General features: G+C 39.1%; 3 protein-coding genes across 7 annotated transcripts in view; 1 reads left to right on the plus strand and 2 right to left on the minus strand.

Moving 5' to 3' along the window:
• The window catches only part of LOC105389648 (protein roadkill), a 58,432-nt gene extending 47,299 nt beyond the window's left edge, over window positions 1-11,133 (plus strand). For all 5 annotated transcript variants that reach the window (XM_038122469.2, XM_038122460.2, XM_038122453.2 and 2 more), the window contains 7 exons: window positions 439-776; window positions 4,717-4,840; window positions 5,525-5,642; window positions 7,405-7,493; window positions 8,077-8,166; window positions 8,785-8,927; window positions 9,278-11,133. In XM_038122469.2, the coding sequence (XP_037978397.1) occupies window positions 439-776; window positions 4,717-4,840; window positions 5,525-5,642; window positions 7,405-7,493; window positions 8,077-8,166; window positions 8,785-8,927; window positions 9,278-9,431 (1,056 nt within the window). In that variant the 3' untranslated portion in view covers window positions 9,432-11,133. The remainder of the gene's footprint in view (window positions 1-438; window positions 777-4,716; window positions 4,841-5,524; window positions 5,643-7,404; window positions 7,494-8,076; window positions 8,167-8,784; window positions 8,928-9,277) is intronic.
• A 219-nt stretch (window positions 11,134-11,352) lies between these two features.
• Window positions 11,353-14,324, minus strand: LOC125488532 (esterase FE4-like). Its single transcript, XM_011560811.3, has 3 exons — window positions 14,057-14,324; window positions 11,895-13,093; window positions 11,353-11,632 (listed from the first exon to the last, which is right to left on the minus strand). Exons 1-3 carry the CDS (start codon window positions 14,243-14,245, stop codon window positions 11,446-11,448), a joined length of 1,575 nt encoding a protein of 524 aa, XP_011559113.3. The 5' UTR covers window positions 14,246-14,324; the 3' UTR covers window positions 11,353-11,445.
• Window positions 14,325-14,820: 496 nt separating this feature from the next.
• On the minus strand, window positions 14,821-17,314 carry LOC105389647 (esterase FE4). Its single transcript, XM_011560794.3, has 3 exons — window positions 17,055-17,314; window positions 15,623-16,821; window positions 14,821-15,056 (listed from the first exon to the last, which is right to left on the minus strand). Exons 1-3 carry the CDS (start codon window positions 17,238-17,240, stop codon window positions 14,870-14,872), a joined length of 1,572 nt encoding a protein of 523 aa, XP_011559096.3. The 5' UTR covers window positions 17,241-17,314; the 3' UTR covers window positions 14,821-14,869.
• Window positions 17,315-17,544: the final 230 nt, after the last annotated feature.

The following is a 17,544-nucleotide window of genomic DNA, read 5'->3' on the forward strand; positions in this document are numbered from 1 at the left end:
GTGAACTAAGCCCGTAGGGTGTTGTGAAAGTGTTTCATAATTCACGGCAAAGCGCGGTCGGTGATACGAAATGCCAGGGCATAGGACTGGATTACAGTTGGTGTTTAGATTGGAACCTCGATAACAGTTAGTTATCTAAGTATTGAGCAATGGAAGTAGAAATATCTCGTTTGTTATCGGCGGAATGGGGAGAAAAATCACGAATTGAAATTTTATATCTTATGTTCTGCGTCTGTTATCTATATTGATTTAAAGTATTTCTAAATATAATGTATATTTTTTATTAAATATTTATAAGCCCCTTTGATGCTTAAGGCCCTAGGAGATAATAATATATTGTACATTGTACAATCGACACTACTATTTGACTAGCCGCCTCACCAATATGTCTAGACTATTCTAGCCCACATCAATAACCCTTCCTCTCCTTTGTTCCAGGTCAAGGTGGTGAAATTCAGCTACATGTGGACGATAAACAATTTCAGTTTCTGTCGCGAAGAGATGGGTGAAGTGCTAAAATCATCGACATTCTCCGCGGGTGCCAGTGACAAACTAAAGTGGTGCCTCCGAGTGAACCCCAAAGGACTAGACGAGGAGAGCAAAGACTACCTATCGTTATATCTGTTGTTAGTGTCGTGTAATAAATCGGAAGTGCGTGCCAAGTTCAAGTTCTCCATACTGAACGCGAAGAGAGAAGAGACAAAGGCGATGGAGTCGCAGCGCGCCTACAGATTCGTGCAAGGCAAGGACTGGGGATTCAAAAAGTTTATCAGAAGGTTGGTTCAACTGTTTTTTGTTTTATCATCAGCCCGTAAGGGTGCTTTTCTACCTGATATGTGCTATGGATTACGTTGCTATCGATCGGATAGGATCATGTACATTGTTCCAACAAGCATAACACTGGTGGGGACAGCTTTCTTTCGCATCATTGCAGAATAGCTACATAGCACATCTCTGGTGGAAAGGCAATCCTAATTGTTACACTGGACATAGGCCACTCCCAAGGACAGCTACAGCTCCAACTAGATAGAGGGCGTCCCACTCTACGCTTGTCTTTTCGTGGTCTTTATTACTGTTTTCGTAATTTTACCGTGTTTAAGGTAAGCGGTGAACCGTTCAAACGGGCTTAGTTATTTGATTGCTCGTAAAAGCTTTAATGTCTTTAATGTAGTGCAACCAGCTTATCTGAACTACCATCGACTAATTTGTTTACCTAAAATACGTATTATGGATAACACAAAAAAAATTGTACAACACGCTTTCAGTGTACAATAAAGTTTCTAAAAGTTTTTGAACTATAATCTGAAACTTTTCTTCTTCTGTCGTCTAAACAAGGATAGCTAGTTACTGTACCGGTATTGTATTGTATTTGTATGTAAAATAACTGGAACGTTTTTGTTTGCGTTAACCATTAAAATTCTTAGAACATACAAGCTATCTACTATATAAATGTGCCCAAATTCCGTCAATAAATTAGATGTAGTTTTTAGAAATAAAATGTAAAAATATAGTATAAATACGATGACGGTCGTCATACTTACGTACGTACGTGTGTACTTGTGTTCCCATTAAATAGTTTAGTTTCATAGATAACGTGTTTTATGTTGATTTATGTACGAATCAGCACATAACTTATATTCTACTAGAGTTTAGATCATGTATCGTTAGCAGTAAGGGTTAAAATTTAACGTTATCGCATGTCGATCGTTTCCCGTAAGTACTCACGTCATCTGGAATTTATTTACACATTTTGCATGATAAGTGCTTACGAGGAAATGCGTGAAAAAATACATCGATCATATTTAATTACCTAGGTATACGTTCGTGGTTTTCGTTTGCCCTATATTCTAGTGGAAAAACATTTAGTTAAAACACGGATAAAATACTTATCATAATCAGGTCATAAGTCATGATAATCTACATCATAATCATGTCATAATTATATGCTTACATACAATGTTACATTTTATACATACCACGGCTATGAACATTGAAAATGACCATGGCGCTAGAAGCACACAATATTCAATTAAAAACCTCACCTAATGGACCGATTACATTGACTCATAACCAAATGACTAGAAGGATACCGTACGTACTGAGCCGTCGATGTAACAAAACGAGGACATGCCCTAATTTCGAAGCTATGAGTCTAATTTTATATCCATCTGAAGGCCCACCTTTAATACCCACCGTTGTTACTATACGGGAATACTTAGGCACACGTTTCAATTATTATTTTGACTGATTCTCTTTGATGATCATCATTATTAGCATGTAATCGTGCTCTGCTGGACATAGGCATCTTCCACTATATGTCCCCGGTACTCCTTGTCATGAGTCGTGGGTTCTTAACGGGCCGGAGGGCGTCCCTCGCTACGCTTTCCAGTTCGTGGTCTCCGCTCGAGAACACTCACTAGATTAACTTCCTCTGGAATACCAATAATTAGCAAAACGCAGGGGTTGCGGGTCACCTCTGATTTCTCTGAAGGGAATAGGTATTATGTAACATTCTATACCATAGATACAAGAATGTGATTTTATTTTATGTAACTGGGACACCGATGTCGTGGCGACCCATCGCTACAGTGACTTTCATTACATTCGGCTTCTAGAAACACTCTGGAAATATTGAAAGAAGAATACTTATAGACTCTCAAAGATATTTTTACTGATTTCAGTATGTTTTACGTTTTAATTATAATTAGTGGCAATAGCCGATACGATTCGCGTTCTATAGCGAAAAGCTTGTGGTTTGGATATTACGTAAGCACATAAATAAATGCATTTATCAAATATATATTTGATATATGAAGCTTCTGTTAAACCTTCGTAGATTCATCACATCAAACTGCCTTGCTGGCTCACCACAATGTAATTTGCCGTAGAAATATTATTGCTAACTATTATAGCTTGACCTCCAATACGGAGTCAAATCATAACAAATAACCAATGTATTGAGCATGGCCTTACAGGATTTCTAAGAATGGATCGCGGTTTCAGTAGCTTTATTTTATTACCTACTTGTACGTTACTGAGGTTACGGACTGAAATAACATTATTCATTACGTCTAGATTGCTAGGTTTCAAAATTACGACTAAAGAGGTACTTAAACTTTTAAGATTTAGTTAAATTTTACTGTAGTCTACAGACTCATGTTCGTGGTAGCTATTAATTGAAAGAAAGAGGGACTTCAACTGTTAAGATTTAGTTTAATTTCACTGCATTCTACAGACTCATCTTCGTGATATGTAGGTATTAATTGAAAGAAAGAAAGAAACACATTTTTAATTCATAAGTAAACAGATTGAAAGTATTTAAATTGAAATAATACATAAGTAAGTTGTTACAATTATACGCACACAACATACTCGTACATTTTGTACCAGTCAGTAATTAATCATTCGTACATGTATCTCGAATGGCTTAGCACGTAATTATATTAGTCATTTATTAATATGTTAACAAGGATTTGTGGTTTATGGTCGAGAACATTGAATATAATAAACTTGTTAACTTGATAATATTTATTCGCACTGCAATGCATAGCTCTGCGTTTCCAGTAGACAAACTGTTTGCCTCCGACTGAGTTAGTATAGCGGCGTTTAGTTTTATGTTTGCGAGTTTTGTATTGTGTGGAGGTAGTTGAGGCTGGAATGTGACATCAAACGTATTTTCTTTTATCCCAGAATTCCCTCGGGAAAACAATTGAAAGGAAGGACAGGACGAATAGGGCAGTATTTTTATCATTATTATGTACTGAAATATGCTCGGTGGGTCAAATATAGAGGGCATTAATACAGCAGGGGTAGGTGGAATGTACCCTAAATTTCTGTAAGTTTCGCATTTGTTAGTATTATTATCATAGACTTCTCAACAAATACTAGACTGCCCCATTTTTTCACGAATCTGTTATCTTTGGGAACTTTATGTATGTCGTACGAATATTCTAAGAACATGATAACATGTATCCCTCAATTTGCGTCCAGCGAGCGTCCTGTCTGTGGCACAACTTACACAAGTCCATTAAAATGGCAAATTGATGTCCACCGAAGTTCAGTCACTTCGTGCAACACCCACTATCAGTTTGTGTAGGAAAGTTTGGATAGTTGACGAGAACTATGTAATTTTGAATGCTATCGCGATAGAAGATAAAAAGTATATTTACAATTATGCTTTCTGCCTAAGCAGTTGAAAAGAAATAAGAACAGTTTCTAAATTTTCTTAATTATACTTTCTACTTAGGTACTTACTCACTTTTTCAACTTAGAAATTTCAGCCTGAAACCTTTAACCAAAAAAACCTTCTGTACCTGTTACCTGTTGCTCTTTTATTAACAAAAAATGGGAATTCATAGAAACAAAGCTTTTATTTGGTCCGACCTCGAAAGTTTTCGGAATTCCTGTAATTGCTTACAGCTTTTATTATGAAGGAAAACATTTCTACGAACTTAAAATGTTCATTGCCTGTTTCACAACAAACAACCCTACTACAGTGAGCTTACTTCTATGAATCTTCATCATTATAAAATATCTGTTGAGATGTCTTCGAAACTTTCTTCCTTCAAACTACTTAAGTGTGTATCTTTCCATAGTAAATGTTCATCATTGCACAAAAAAATCCAAGCAAAAGTCAACCTCACATTGCCCTAGCAGGGTCCAAGGATAGGCTCTTCAAACATCCAGCGCTAACCTCCACCGTTTCCGCAATTCCAGAGATTTCCTACTAGACGAGGCAAACGGACTGCTGCCCGAGGACAAGCTCACGATATTCTGCGAGGTGTCCGTGGTAGCCGACAGCATCAACATCAGCGGCCAGAGCAACGTTGTACAGTTTAAGGTGAGATATATCGTAAAGTAGGTACGGTTAGGTTAGGTTTATTTTTTAAGAATATACATAGTCTTTATACCACATAGGTTCATATATTTTCGAGCGATTAAAAGGCCTGCTGTCGTGATAAAGCGACGGTGATACCAGGAAATTTATACAGAATTGCAAACCTATAGATTTTACGTGATAAATAATATGAAAGTTCTGAGAAGTATACTGTGTTCGCTCGTCAAAATATTCAGCTACTCAGTGGCAGCGCCATAGAAATTTGATTATTATTAAAGCTATGTAGGTTTGTCCTACAAATGGTAATGTAATAACTACCAGGACCGCATGACTACAGTGAAAATATTCCTGCAGCGTAATTATCTAGCACGGAGCGCAATACCCGCAAAACAAGATGTGACAAAAATCTTGCGTCACGCGCTCGCAGTCTTGAGAGCGCCTTGTCCCATGCTAGGCTTGGTGTAATGCTGCCACATTATAATGTTATTGACATATTATAATATGTCAAATCTCAAACGTATATCCAATCATCCACCAATCACAGCAATATCTTTCACTCTGTTTTTTTCGTCATGTGTTCTCCTCAGTGACTGAGACTTTGTGAAATAGTGGTAGAGTAATATAACACTATCGATTTTTTTTTACGTCGAGTACAATGATATTCTATTCTATTCTTGTATTCTCCAGGTGCCGGAGTGCCGGCTGTCGGACGACCTGGGCGCGCTGTTCGACAACGAGCGCTTCTCCGACGTGACGCTGGCAGTCGGCGGCCGCGAGTTCCAGGCGCACAAGGCGATACTGGCCGGTGAGTGCTTCTTCTTCTTCTTGTCGTGTCGATGGCAACTGTCACACTTCCGCGACCCAGTGGACCGCCACGTCGATACCCCGGTGAGTGCTAGCTCTATAGTACTCGTAAGGCCGTTAAGAGAATGAGTTTTTGACATTCGAAATCCCATTGATATTTGATGACTGCAAAGGAATACCTACTTTACTTACGAGACATACACAAACGTCAAAAACGTATTCTCTAATCGGCCGAAGTATAGGAGCTTTTGAAGGATTCCCGTGGCTATTTAAGGCTAAAAGTAGTGCAGGGGGGAAGCTGTTGGAGCCGTGGGTGGTAGATAGATAGATAGAAAGGTACTTACCATAGTGGTAATGTGACAGAGATTAGGGCGGTTGCAGTGTTGGGTATTTATACTCGTGTTTCGAAGGGCATGTATAGGAGCATCTTATAAGGAGGGCTAGATTCTTATTCTTGGCGAGGATCGTTTCGAGAGTTGACTGATAGTGGAGTTGAGTTAAATTCAACCCTGAATAAGTTTCATTATCATGTTGCGTTTTTATGAGTAGATATAACATATGTTTTAGTTTACAGTACTTTATATTATTGCTTATTGATTGAGCTAATGATTGTTTTAAAATAACATCCTTAGCTAACTAGTGTTACTTATCTCGCCTAGATGCATTTTTCCTGTTTGATTTCCTTGTTGGTGTTGTGCAACTAATCAGTTTTAATTGTGGTTCTTATAATAATATGTTGTAAAGCATTTATGAATATGACATACCGTCTCTATACATACATCATTTTAAAAGGATGTTTTATCATCCTCGATAAAAAGGATTTAAAACTAATACAGAAAACCTTATTTTATACTTTTATGTAAGTAAACGGAAGTGGCTGAAATCAAACAAATAAGTAACCTTGTAGGTTATCAAGATAACATCGCCAACACAACAAAACTTTATATTTAAATCCACTCCAGTTTTAAGTAATTTGTAATAATTCACGCTAGCACAGTCACAGTACGGTTCCTTATCGCAAATTGGCTTCGAACACGACAATATCGTAAATTCCATGCCCACAGTTTGACCTTCACTGTTTACGGTAAAAACGTTGTAAAAACAATTTATTATATACTGTTTATTTGTTATTATATTAGTTAGAAGTCCCTGAAATAACGGTTTGAGTATTCGAGGCCGCACTGTCATATCTTGACAAGGTTGGAGCGGGGTTGAGTTGGGTCGGTACCTACTCATAGGATAAGTCAGTGCCAGACTCACCAAAACGCCTGAACATGACAAAACCATCTGTTGAGCGTGTGACTTGTTTGTGAGGTTTCGACGATTCGTGTGTTAATTGTATCTTTCTTTAGTTATCAAAAAAGCGCAAATTTTGAAAAGAAAAGGGTTGTTTAAATACACAATCGATTGTCGCAGTTGGTTAGATTAGCTAGCCTTCTAAACTTAATCATTTCGTTCCGTTAATTCGAGCGTTTTCGTTTAGATAACTTTTGCTTTTCTTAAAAGCTTATAAAGCGTATTACTGGGGCTAGTCTTAATTAGATTATAGGTTCTTGGTATGAAAAAGTAGATTTAACAAATTTGAATTATCACAACGACAGAATCTGTAACGTGTTTTGGAAAAACAACCTTAAAGAGATGTTAGGTTAACATTAATTGCCTTACAACTTTATAAAATCAGTATGTGTCTCCGCTTTGCTTATTAATATAACACCTACTTTTCATCAACAAAGCAATAAGCAGTGTAATATTATTATTTTTAGCGCGGAGCCCGGTGTTCGCGGCCATGTTCGAGCACGAGATGGAGGAGCGCAAGCGCAACCGCGTCGACATCACCGACGTCGACCACGAGGTATGTACACTATCTTGTCTATTTGTCGACCACATAGCTTTAGCTATAGACACCGAGGTAACTACACCGTCACATGTCGACCACATAGCTTTAGCTATTGATAGTATCAATTTGATATGATGCGGCTAACTGCCAGTTTCTATAACTCTATCTATCTATAACTGGTAGTTACTTTCATACGATTTTGACAGATTGCTACTTTTGATAATGTCAAAATCGTATGAAAGTAACTATCAGTTATCAATTATGGATAGATAGAGATATAGAAACTGGCAGTAAGGGTGCTTTATTGTCAGAGATGTGCTATGATACGTTGCTATGAATGCGTTTATGTGGACCAATTAATATGATTGATGGACAGCGCTGGTGGGAACTGATTCTTTCACACCATCGCAGATGTAGCTGCATAGCAAATCTCTGGTAGAAAGGCACCCTAAATGTGGGCCACCTTACTTAAAAACGTATCGCAGTAAGACCTTATTTTTAGATTTGGTTTTCGGGTATTCATGACCAAACTGCTGCCAGTTCATCTATCAAATGTTATTTATTATGTGTCTAACCCCCATATCTCCTCATTCTTCAGGTGCTACGCGAGATGCTCCGCTTCATCTACACGGGGCGCGCGCCCAACCTGGACAAGATGGCCGACGACCTGCTCGCCGCCGCCGACAAAGTGAGTGTAGCGAGACAAGCGAGCCACGGTTTAACCCTTTAGTGACTAACTGCCAGTTTCGTTTTACACCCTTCGAGCGCTTTGTGGACGGAAGAAATTTGGTGAACCTCTGATGGGTTAAAGATAGATAGTTTGTTTTGTAGAAACCACAGGCTCCTGAAGTATCATATACTTAAACTTACTAATATAGAAGGTTTCGAAGAAGGTTTTTTACAAACTTAGATTGTCCACTGCTCGACATAGCCCTATCCTAAGGAGCAGTACAACTGTATAACTTATATTAACCCTCAATAGATTAAACTACGAAGACACTATTGAGGTGCCTTAGTCTAACAAGAATGAAGCCCTTTCACCTAATATTTATCTAATTTCTTGACGACTTCGTACCAAGCTTCCGGTGCACAATATCACGGGTTCGAGTCTCGCCAAGGGCAAACATTCGGTTTGACCCGTATTGGTATCTTCTGCCTTGTGATTGGTTGTAGTGTATGTATAATTACTTATGTATAATAAAAATTATGTAGATAGGTATATCAACAGTCTAGCACCCACAAACATACAGGCTCTGACTGCCCCCTATGGTCCCCCAATATTAATCCCCCCCTCTCCTCATTCCAGTACGCGCTAGAGCGGCTCAAGGTGATGTGCGAAGAAGCTCTCTGTCAGTCGCTGTCCGTGGAGTCAGCGGCGGACACGCTGGTGCTGGCCGACCTGCACTCCGCCGACCAGCTCAAGGCGCAGACCATTGACTTTATTAACACGTATGTACTATGTAGAATTACTTACTGTAGCGTACGGTCTAATGGCATCATTAGATGAGAGTCTTCAAGGGGTGGTAAAACATTTGAGTAAAGTGGCAGTTAGCCGGACATATCTGGGGAGAAGCCGATATCCGCTGGGACGGAGGAAGTCTCGAGAGGAAATGATGGAAATGGCTGGTAGAGTGCCAGGATTATGATAATAAGAGCCACAAGAGATGGATACTTATAGCCCAATCCTCGTATGACCTATAACGGTTTACTTCCCTCCCATCTGCTTTGTAGTTGTATAACAAAGCATATCACACTTTTTAACTTACCTTCTGTCAATCTAACCCTTTCCCTCTCCACAGGAGTCACGCAACGGACGTGATGGACACGGCCGGCTGGAAGAACATGATCTCGTCGCACCCGCACCTCATAGCCGAGGCGTTCCGCGCGCTCGCCACCCAACAACAGCAGATCCCGCCCATAGGGCCCCCGAGGAAACGCGTCAAGCAAGCCTAGTGCCCCGCCGCCAGCGACCTCTATACCAAAGACACATCGCAAGGAACACACATCTTTGAGTTCTACGCCGAGTGATGACGTAGTGCGGGGTAACGCCGCTAGGTGGCAGTGATTTTGGGGCTGCCAGCCTAGTTCGCAAAGCCGCCGATAGGGGGCAGTGATTGTGATTTGTGGCGTGCTGCCATCTAGTGACAGTGGTCGGCGGATGTGTTCGTAAATAAGAGAATCCACGGATTCAAACCCCTTCGTTTACTATGATTGATCTCAAGACGATATTCGATCCTAATTTTGTTTTTCCCTCGCGGCTAGTTAGTGCCGCGGTCATGTGTTAGGTTACGGTGATGTAAAGGACGCTTTTTGCGCGTTGAGTAGTTTCGTATTTTAGATGAGATATACCGGTATGCGTCTATGCTTGGAGTCAAGTGTGTTTGTCTACATTGTTTTGCAAGTTATGTTGTAATGTATAAATTATTAACTAGATATTTGAAATAAAGCTCATGTCTAAATCTATCCATGTCTTAAGAATTAAACAAAATATTATTATTATTAAAATTGATTGGCTTATTGTATTTATGAATACGGAGTGTTTCTGATTGGCCGGTGAAATTGTATCCTATATCGTTTCCCTATTCGATGAAACATGTATTTGGTAGGTGTTTAAAGGTAGCACTTTTGAACAATATGTATGTTTGCAGTAGATTGGTAATTGAATGCAATAAAGGTGTAAAAAGTACTGCGACACGGTTCTAAGTGGAGCCGTTTATTTTATGATTACTAGTCCCGCGGGACCCTGTAGTACCGAGTGGAGCCCGCCCGGCTCTCGTTAGAACCTTGTCACACGTAGGTGACTCGCGTGATAAGAAAGTCTATTAAAATCGTTGGTATTGTATATAAATATTAGCTACAACGGGTTTTAAATGATAATGTGATCGCGGAGCCTGCAATATTTACGGTCTGTATAAAATTATTAGAAGTTTTATTCCTATGATGAACTGTGTATTGCGTACATCACATTACTTTTATATAAGTAGTACGTGCGAGTTAGTGCCGCCATGTACAGTTGTAAATGAAGGTCCCATTTTCATTTGAAACGCGAAGTACCAACCCACCATTTTAATGTATCTAAGTAAATTGTAAGTGGAAATGCAGGAAGGAGGAAAACGCCATTTATATATTTTTTTTATGTCTATAAAAACTGTTTCCGGACATCTTTGTGTTACCTGTTTCTTACACATTCGTGCTTTTTTACTATCACAATATAACTAATTTGTTCACTTGTATATTTTTCTCTAGTGGTTTTGATGTGTTTATTTGCTTCGTGATAAAAACATTAGTCGGTTTTGTTCTCGCCTCGATCTTGCTCACTTGTTATGTAGCTCTGAACCCTTTTACCTTGTCCTTTAGTATTATATTCGCCTTTTATCGTGTCACTGTCAAGGCTTTGATTGATGATTTTTAAAAGAGTGAATCCGATCTATGTGTTATCTTATTAATGTAATTATTACTCAATAATATAATGTACTGTGGCCAATATATAAATTTAAAGTGAAACACCATTTTGTACCCATTTTCCCATAAACATGACAACCTGTTGTATTGTAATAGTAACACGATTACACAAAACAGAAATGTCAAAAATAAATAACTGTGATTTTCAAAATTTGTCAATAAGTTGAGCGAATAAATGAAATGATGTAATATACAACTTGACTTTGTTTTTTACCTGCTTTTGATACGGTATGATATTACTACCATTATGCAAAAATAATAGAGCATTTTTAATGTCATAACGATGCTGTAGGTATGTTTATTTCTTTGATCATAAACACCTTCTATTTATTTACGTTTATCGATTTGCACTTGTTGTGCAAGTCAAGTGGTAGGTAGAGGTTACAGAAACATGTAGAGATAAAAATCCTGATAAGTTATGATAAGTTTAATCTTTACCATCCGACACCATCATCATCAGCTAATAGGTAATATTATGCATCTGCAAATTAATCTTTAAAATCAATTAAAATAACCCATTCTGTTTAGCTGGTACAAATTGCTTGTAGAATAGCTCCCAGAACGCCATCTGTTCGTGTTGGAAGCGACTCCCGGCCGTCAGTGCCACGTCGATGTTCACGTACGGTCTGGTGTCTGTGGTGATCGGCTCCCAAGCGAAGGGGATTTCCTCAGTCACCTCTGGAGTTGGGTTTCTGGAAGGGAATTTAACAAATGAGTTGTTAAAACGTTTTGTGGATATTCGCTAGTAAATAATAATTATTATTATTCTGAGTGCCACATCTTTTATTTACAGTGCTGCCAACTGCCAAAGTGTCTGTTTCCTTGGTTTCCTGTTTCCATATCCGAAGACCATAGACAAATTCCACTTCCTTCCTACTTACTACATCAAAAGCGCGGGCTCTATTATTCTAAGGTGAATAAATTGCAAAACGATAAATTTGAATAATAACTTACCCGTACTTAATAAAGTTTGACCACAAATAAGTGAAGTGATCAGATACGATTTTCTCCTCTTCGTTAAATGTATCGTATCCGTTAGCAAATACGTATTTGAGTTCGGCAGCATGTGTGGCGAGCCCGGGTGCGCCGCGGTCGTTCGCACTGGCGAAACTAAATACATACTGGTATATGGGTCCCGCGCCTTCACTTAGTAATTTCGCCATTGCCAACTCTGAGGGATACACGAATGTAATATCTGATAGTATGTGGTCCAATGTCAATAATGTTTCCTCAGTAATATCCTCATCTCCAAAGTAGAAATGCTTGAGGACGTCAGTAGCATCCTTTAATGCTTTGTCAGATAAATTAAAGTAGGATAGAGCATTTTCGATAGCTAAAGGACCCACTCTACCCGTACCACACCATTCGCAAGTATTGACTCCAATCAATATCGGTGTATTTCTTATTTTTTCCGGAACTTTTACAGCATATGAAGGCGGGATGAAATTTTCTACTCCCGCAAATTCTTTCTCTATGCACGGCAGAAATCTTAGGTTCAAATTAGTCATTGCTCCAATGACCAAATCTGTAGACGTGTTTGAAAGAAACTCCAATGCTTGGTTCGTATCCTCGGTGATGAATCCAAGATTCTCCGCGAGCTTGATAGCGGCCTGTGGGTCTCCCTCACTGAAATAACCAACAATTTGTATCACTCCGCTCTGAGAAATAACTTGGCTGAATAACTTCTCCGTATCAGCGTACAGCTGGAACATCGTCGAGATGGCTCCAGCACTCTCCCCGGAGATGGTGACGTCACGGGGGTTTCCACCAAATTGCGCGATGTTTTCGTTTACCCATTTGAGAGCCATGTACTGATCTTTGAGTCCCTGATTGCCTGGTACTTCAGGCACGTCGAGGCACAGGAACCCGTATGGTCCCAGCCGATAGTTGATGGACACCACAATTATATCCTGAGCGACCAGATTGTGTCCAGTTGGAGAATCGTAGGAGGCGTAGCCGTCTACGTAAGTGCCTCCGTGAATAAACACCAGCACGGGAAGAGGATTGTTGTGGGTCGCTTTAGAGGGAACGAAGATGTTAAGACGTAGGCAGTCAAGGGTAGTTTGAGATGTTTTTCTACTGGTTTGTGGGCATGCGATGTTTCCGTCACTTGCATTGAAAACGTTGTTGAATTTTGGAGCTGGTAAAGATGTCTGTAACAATAAAGAGTAAATAGTGAACAGAATTCTTCTTATCTTAACATACCACCTTTCCAGATTGATTCAGATTCTTATTTTACCTAAGTAGGTTGTGTCATATGCATAGGGTAACGTAACGTACCTAGGGACATTTTCGACTACCCCAACTTTGAATGAAGCTATCGCAGCGTATAACTAAGATATTAATGTGAAATTTTCTTTATTCGGTAGGATATATAATCTATTATCACTAGTATTTGTGCTAAAGCTTTAGTGTGGGCAGATTTTATTAAATTAAGATAAAAGTAAAAAGGCTTGTTTTGACCCAAGGTACGTTACACGTTTGTACCTTGGGACACTGTTTCCTATAGCTTTGTACTATGGAAAATGCAAACTTCTAAATAACGCTTTATATCTCTGTTCTTATTGATTTACTGCATCTCTCTTCTGTCTAGTTTCACTCTGGCACTAATAAGAACAGAGATATAAGGCGTTATTTAGATGTTTGCATTTTCCATAGTACAAAGCCATAGGAAACAGTGTCCCAAGGTACAAATTTAATCGTGTCCCAAGGTACAAAAAAGCAATATTTAACCAAAATTTAAATATCTTTATTTTTAATTAATAGGAATCTTTCAGATAATTGCCATGCCATAAAATTAAATAACTGAAAAGTTATACGTGACATCCATGTCTTTATTTTGAGCATGCCTCAATGAGATAAAGCAACACAAAAAACTATACAAAAGCTACTTTTGACTCCAAAAAACTTCATATTGTCTTCAACACACACTCGATGCTGGTATGATCACGAGACTCACTAGTTTTGCCAAGCGAGTAAAATACTATACCTAGGGTAGAATTTTAATGTGTTTATTTAGCCGGTTTTTAAAATACAATCAATGTCCCGAGGTACAAGCGTCCCAAGGTACGTTACGTTACCCTATAAAGTTCACAAAAACAAAACAACACACTTACCCCAAAAGGATTAGCTGTGTCGACTTGGGCATATGGGATGCCTAGAAAAGACGAGTAGTCACCATCCAAGGCCCTCTGTCCCCTTACCAGGCCCTGATCAATCAGAACCAAGGGATCCACCCTAACTTCTATAGCAACGGTATGCTGCACTATAAGCAGAATACTTAATAACACAATAAGGAGCCCCATTTTACACAAAGTCTGGGTGCTGCCGTCTCAACAGGTAGGTAGATAATATCTTTGCCTCTGCATGTGGTAAATCGCTACTCGACTTTTGTATGATAGGCATTTTATCTTGAACTTATCTCAATGATTATTTATCAGAGGTAGGTACCATTTTGAACAAAAAATCTGAAGTACTTACCTATCTATATCTAGGTGCATGATGTTGCGAAAATATTGATTTTGATGACCGGTGCACACTTATCATTTGAATCGTGTGACACCCACCTTTTATCAAATCAGCGCATAAGCAACACATAAAAATAGGATTATCCCTACTATACCAAAATAGCATGTGCAGCAGGTAATATCTAAGCCCGAATCTGAAATCAAAATTATTCTCCATTCTATGGATAATAGAAAATGGTAGGTAGTTGGTCACGGGACATTTTACAATAGAGAATAAAAAATTTTCGCGCATTTTGAAATTTTGATTACAGATTCGGGCTTAGATATTACCTGCTGCACATGCTGGTTTCGGCTTAGTATACCCTTTTTGCAACACTGTATATTTGTAGCGACTGATCATTAAAAAAGGAATATTTATTATTGCAGCCGTTTTATTACTTGAAAAAGCATAGTTAAAATTAATTAAAATATACTAGTATGTTTGTCTTGTACATATTGCTTGTAAAAGAGTTCCCAGAATGCCATTTTCTCGTGCTGGAAGCGACTCCTGGCCGTCAGTGCAACATCGATGTTCACGTATGGTCTGGTAACTGTGGTGATCGGTTCCCAAATGAACGGTATTTCCTCAGTCTCCTTTGGAGTTGGATTTCTGAAAAAAAAACTTAAATAGTTAACTATTTTAGCTTTTTCACGAAGGAAAAAATTAATAATAAGTTTTATATGCCCATAAAATAACAACGTCGCGTGGACTAGTATACATGTATGCCTTATGCACATAATACATAGGCATTTTAAGCATAGACAAAACAGTTCATTAGCTAAAACGTTCTGTAAGTTTTAGGGGGATAGAATTTAGCTATCTCAGAATAATAATTATTGTCTCTCGGATTAATATTCTGAGAAAATATCTATCGACAATGCAGTGCTGCCAACTGCAAATATATCATCCTATTTCCGTTTCCATATCCAAACACCATAGATAAAATAAAGTTCTACCTCCTGTCCACCATAGACAAACGTTTTTTTTGTTTTGTTTTGAAACTTCTGAATATTTGAATCAAAAGGGCGGGCCTCTGGGCAGACTTAACAAAAAAATATATTGGTAAGTATATTACGTAACTACTTGTTATTCTATGGTAACTATCCATATTAAAATTTGGATCTGTAATCTAGTATAATAATAGGGTACTTTAATAATTAAACTGTGAAACTTACCCGTACTTAATGAAATTTGACCACAAGTAAGTGAAGTGATCAGAGACGATCTTCTCCTCTTCATTGAACTTGTCGTGTCCGCTAGCGAACACGTATTTGAGTTCAGCAGCGTGAGCGGCGAGCCCGGCATCTCCCTTGTCGTTCTCGCTCACGAAACTAAACACGTACTGGTATATCGGACCCGCCCCTTCACCCAACAGCTTCGTAATTGCTAACTCCGTGGGATACACGAATGAAATATCCGATAGAATGTGGTCCAACGTCCGTAATGTCTCCTCCGTAATATCCTCATCTCCAAAGTAAAAATGCTTGAGAACGGCAGCTGCTTCTTTCAACTCGTCACCAGCTAAGTTCAATTCCGATAGTCTTTTTTCTATAGCTAAAGGATCTACGGTACCCATACCAATCCATTCGCAAGTGTTCACACCTATTAATACCGGTGTATTTTTTACTTTTTTGGGTGCGTCTGCTGCGTATGCAGCGGGAATGAAACTTTCTACACCAGCAAACTCTTTCTCTACGCACGGCAGAAGTCTCGCGCCCAATTTAGAAGAAGCTCCAATGACCAAGTCTGTAGATGTGTTTGAAAGAAACTCCAATGCTTGCTTTGTGTCCTCTGTGACGAATCCAAGATTCCCGGCAAGCTTTATAGCAGCTTGCGGGTCACTCTCAACGAACAGACCAGGACTTTGTATCGTTCCACTTTCGGCAATGACCTTATTGAACAGCTTTTCCTTGTCAGCGTACAGTTGAAACAAAACAGAGATGGAACCAGCACTTTCTCCTGCAATGGTCACTTCTCGTGGGTTTCCGCCGAATTTCGCGATGTTTTCGTTCACCCACTTAAGGGCCGTGTACTGATCTTTGAGTCCTTGATTGCCTGGTACCTCAGGGATGTCGAGACACAGGAACCCGTATGGTCCTAGTCGGTAGTTGATGGACACCACAATTATATCCTGAGCGACCAAATTGTGTCCGGTGGGTGAGTCGTAGGAAGCAAAGCCATCTACGAAACCTCCTCCGTGAATATACACCAGCACAGGGAGAGGATTGACCTGAGTTGCCTTGGAGGGGACGAAGACGTTCAGTCGAAGACAGTCAATGGTTTGTTCGGATGTTTTTTTGTGGTCTTGTGGACATGCGATATTCCCATCACTAGCATTGAAAACGTTGTCGAATTTTGGAGCTGGTAAGGACGCCTGGAACAATAAAATTATGTGTAATAAGTAAGTATAGCCTTGACATTAAGCTGTGCACATAAATACTCACCTTCTACCTAACGGGGCCATAGGCGTAGGTGTATCGCCCTAGATGTTTTCACATCTACGCCAGATGGGAGGGGGGAAAAATTGCTCAAAGAATGTTTATGAAAAGCAAACAAACACAAATTAAATAAAACAACACTCAAGAAAGTAGGTAAGTATACACTTACGCCAAAAGGATTAGCGGTGTCCACTTGGGCATACGGGATGCCTAGAAAAGATGAATAGTCGCCATCGAGAGCCCTCTGTCCCCTAATCAGACCCTGGTCAATCAGAACCAAGGGATCCACCCTAACTTGAATAGCAACTGTATGTTGCACTATAAATATTGTGCTTAGTAAAACGAGCAGCCCCATTTTATAGTGTGGTCAAGTGGCGCTCTAGGTCTTTACTAACTTTGCAAATGTCTAATGCAAATCGCTACTCAATATGTTATGACACTGTTTTATCTTATTCTTGAATTTATCTGAATAATATCAATGATTATCGTAGGCGGACAATTTTGAACGAAAAATCTTAAGTATACCTATAGGTACAGTCCGACAAAAAAGAAATGAAAACGGAAATGGTTCTACTTTTACCTTTATTTACGGACAAATCTGTTCAATAGATAGGTAAGTAGTTCGGTATTTTTATTTTTAACATAGTTTGGTAACCTAG

Source organism: Plutella xylostella, chromosome 9, assembly GCF_932276165.1.
Source record: "Plutella xylostella chromosome 9, ilPluXylo3.1, whole genome shotgun sequence".
Lineage (NCBI taxonomy): Eukaryota > Metazoa > Arthropoda > Insecta > Lepidoptera > Plutellidae > Plutella > Plutella xylostella.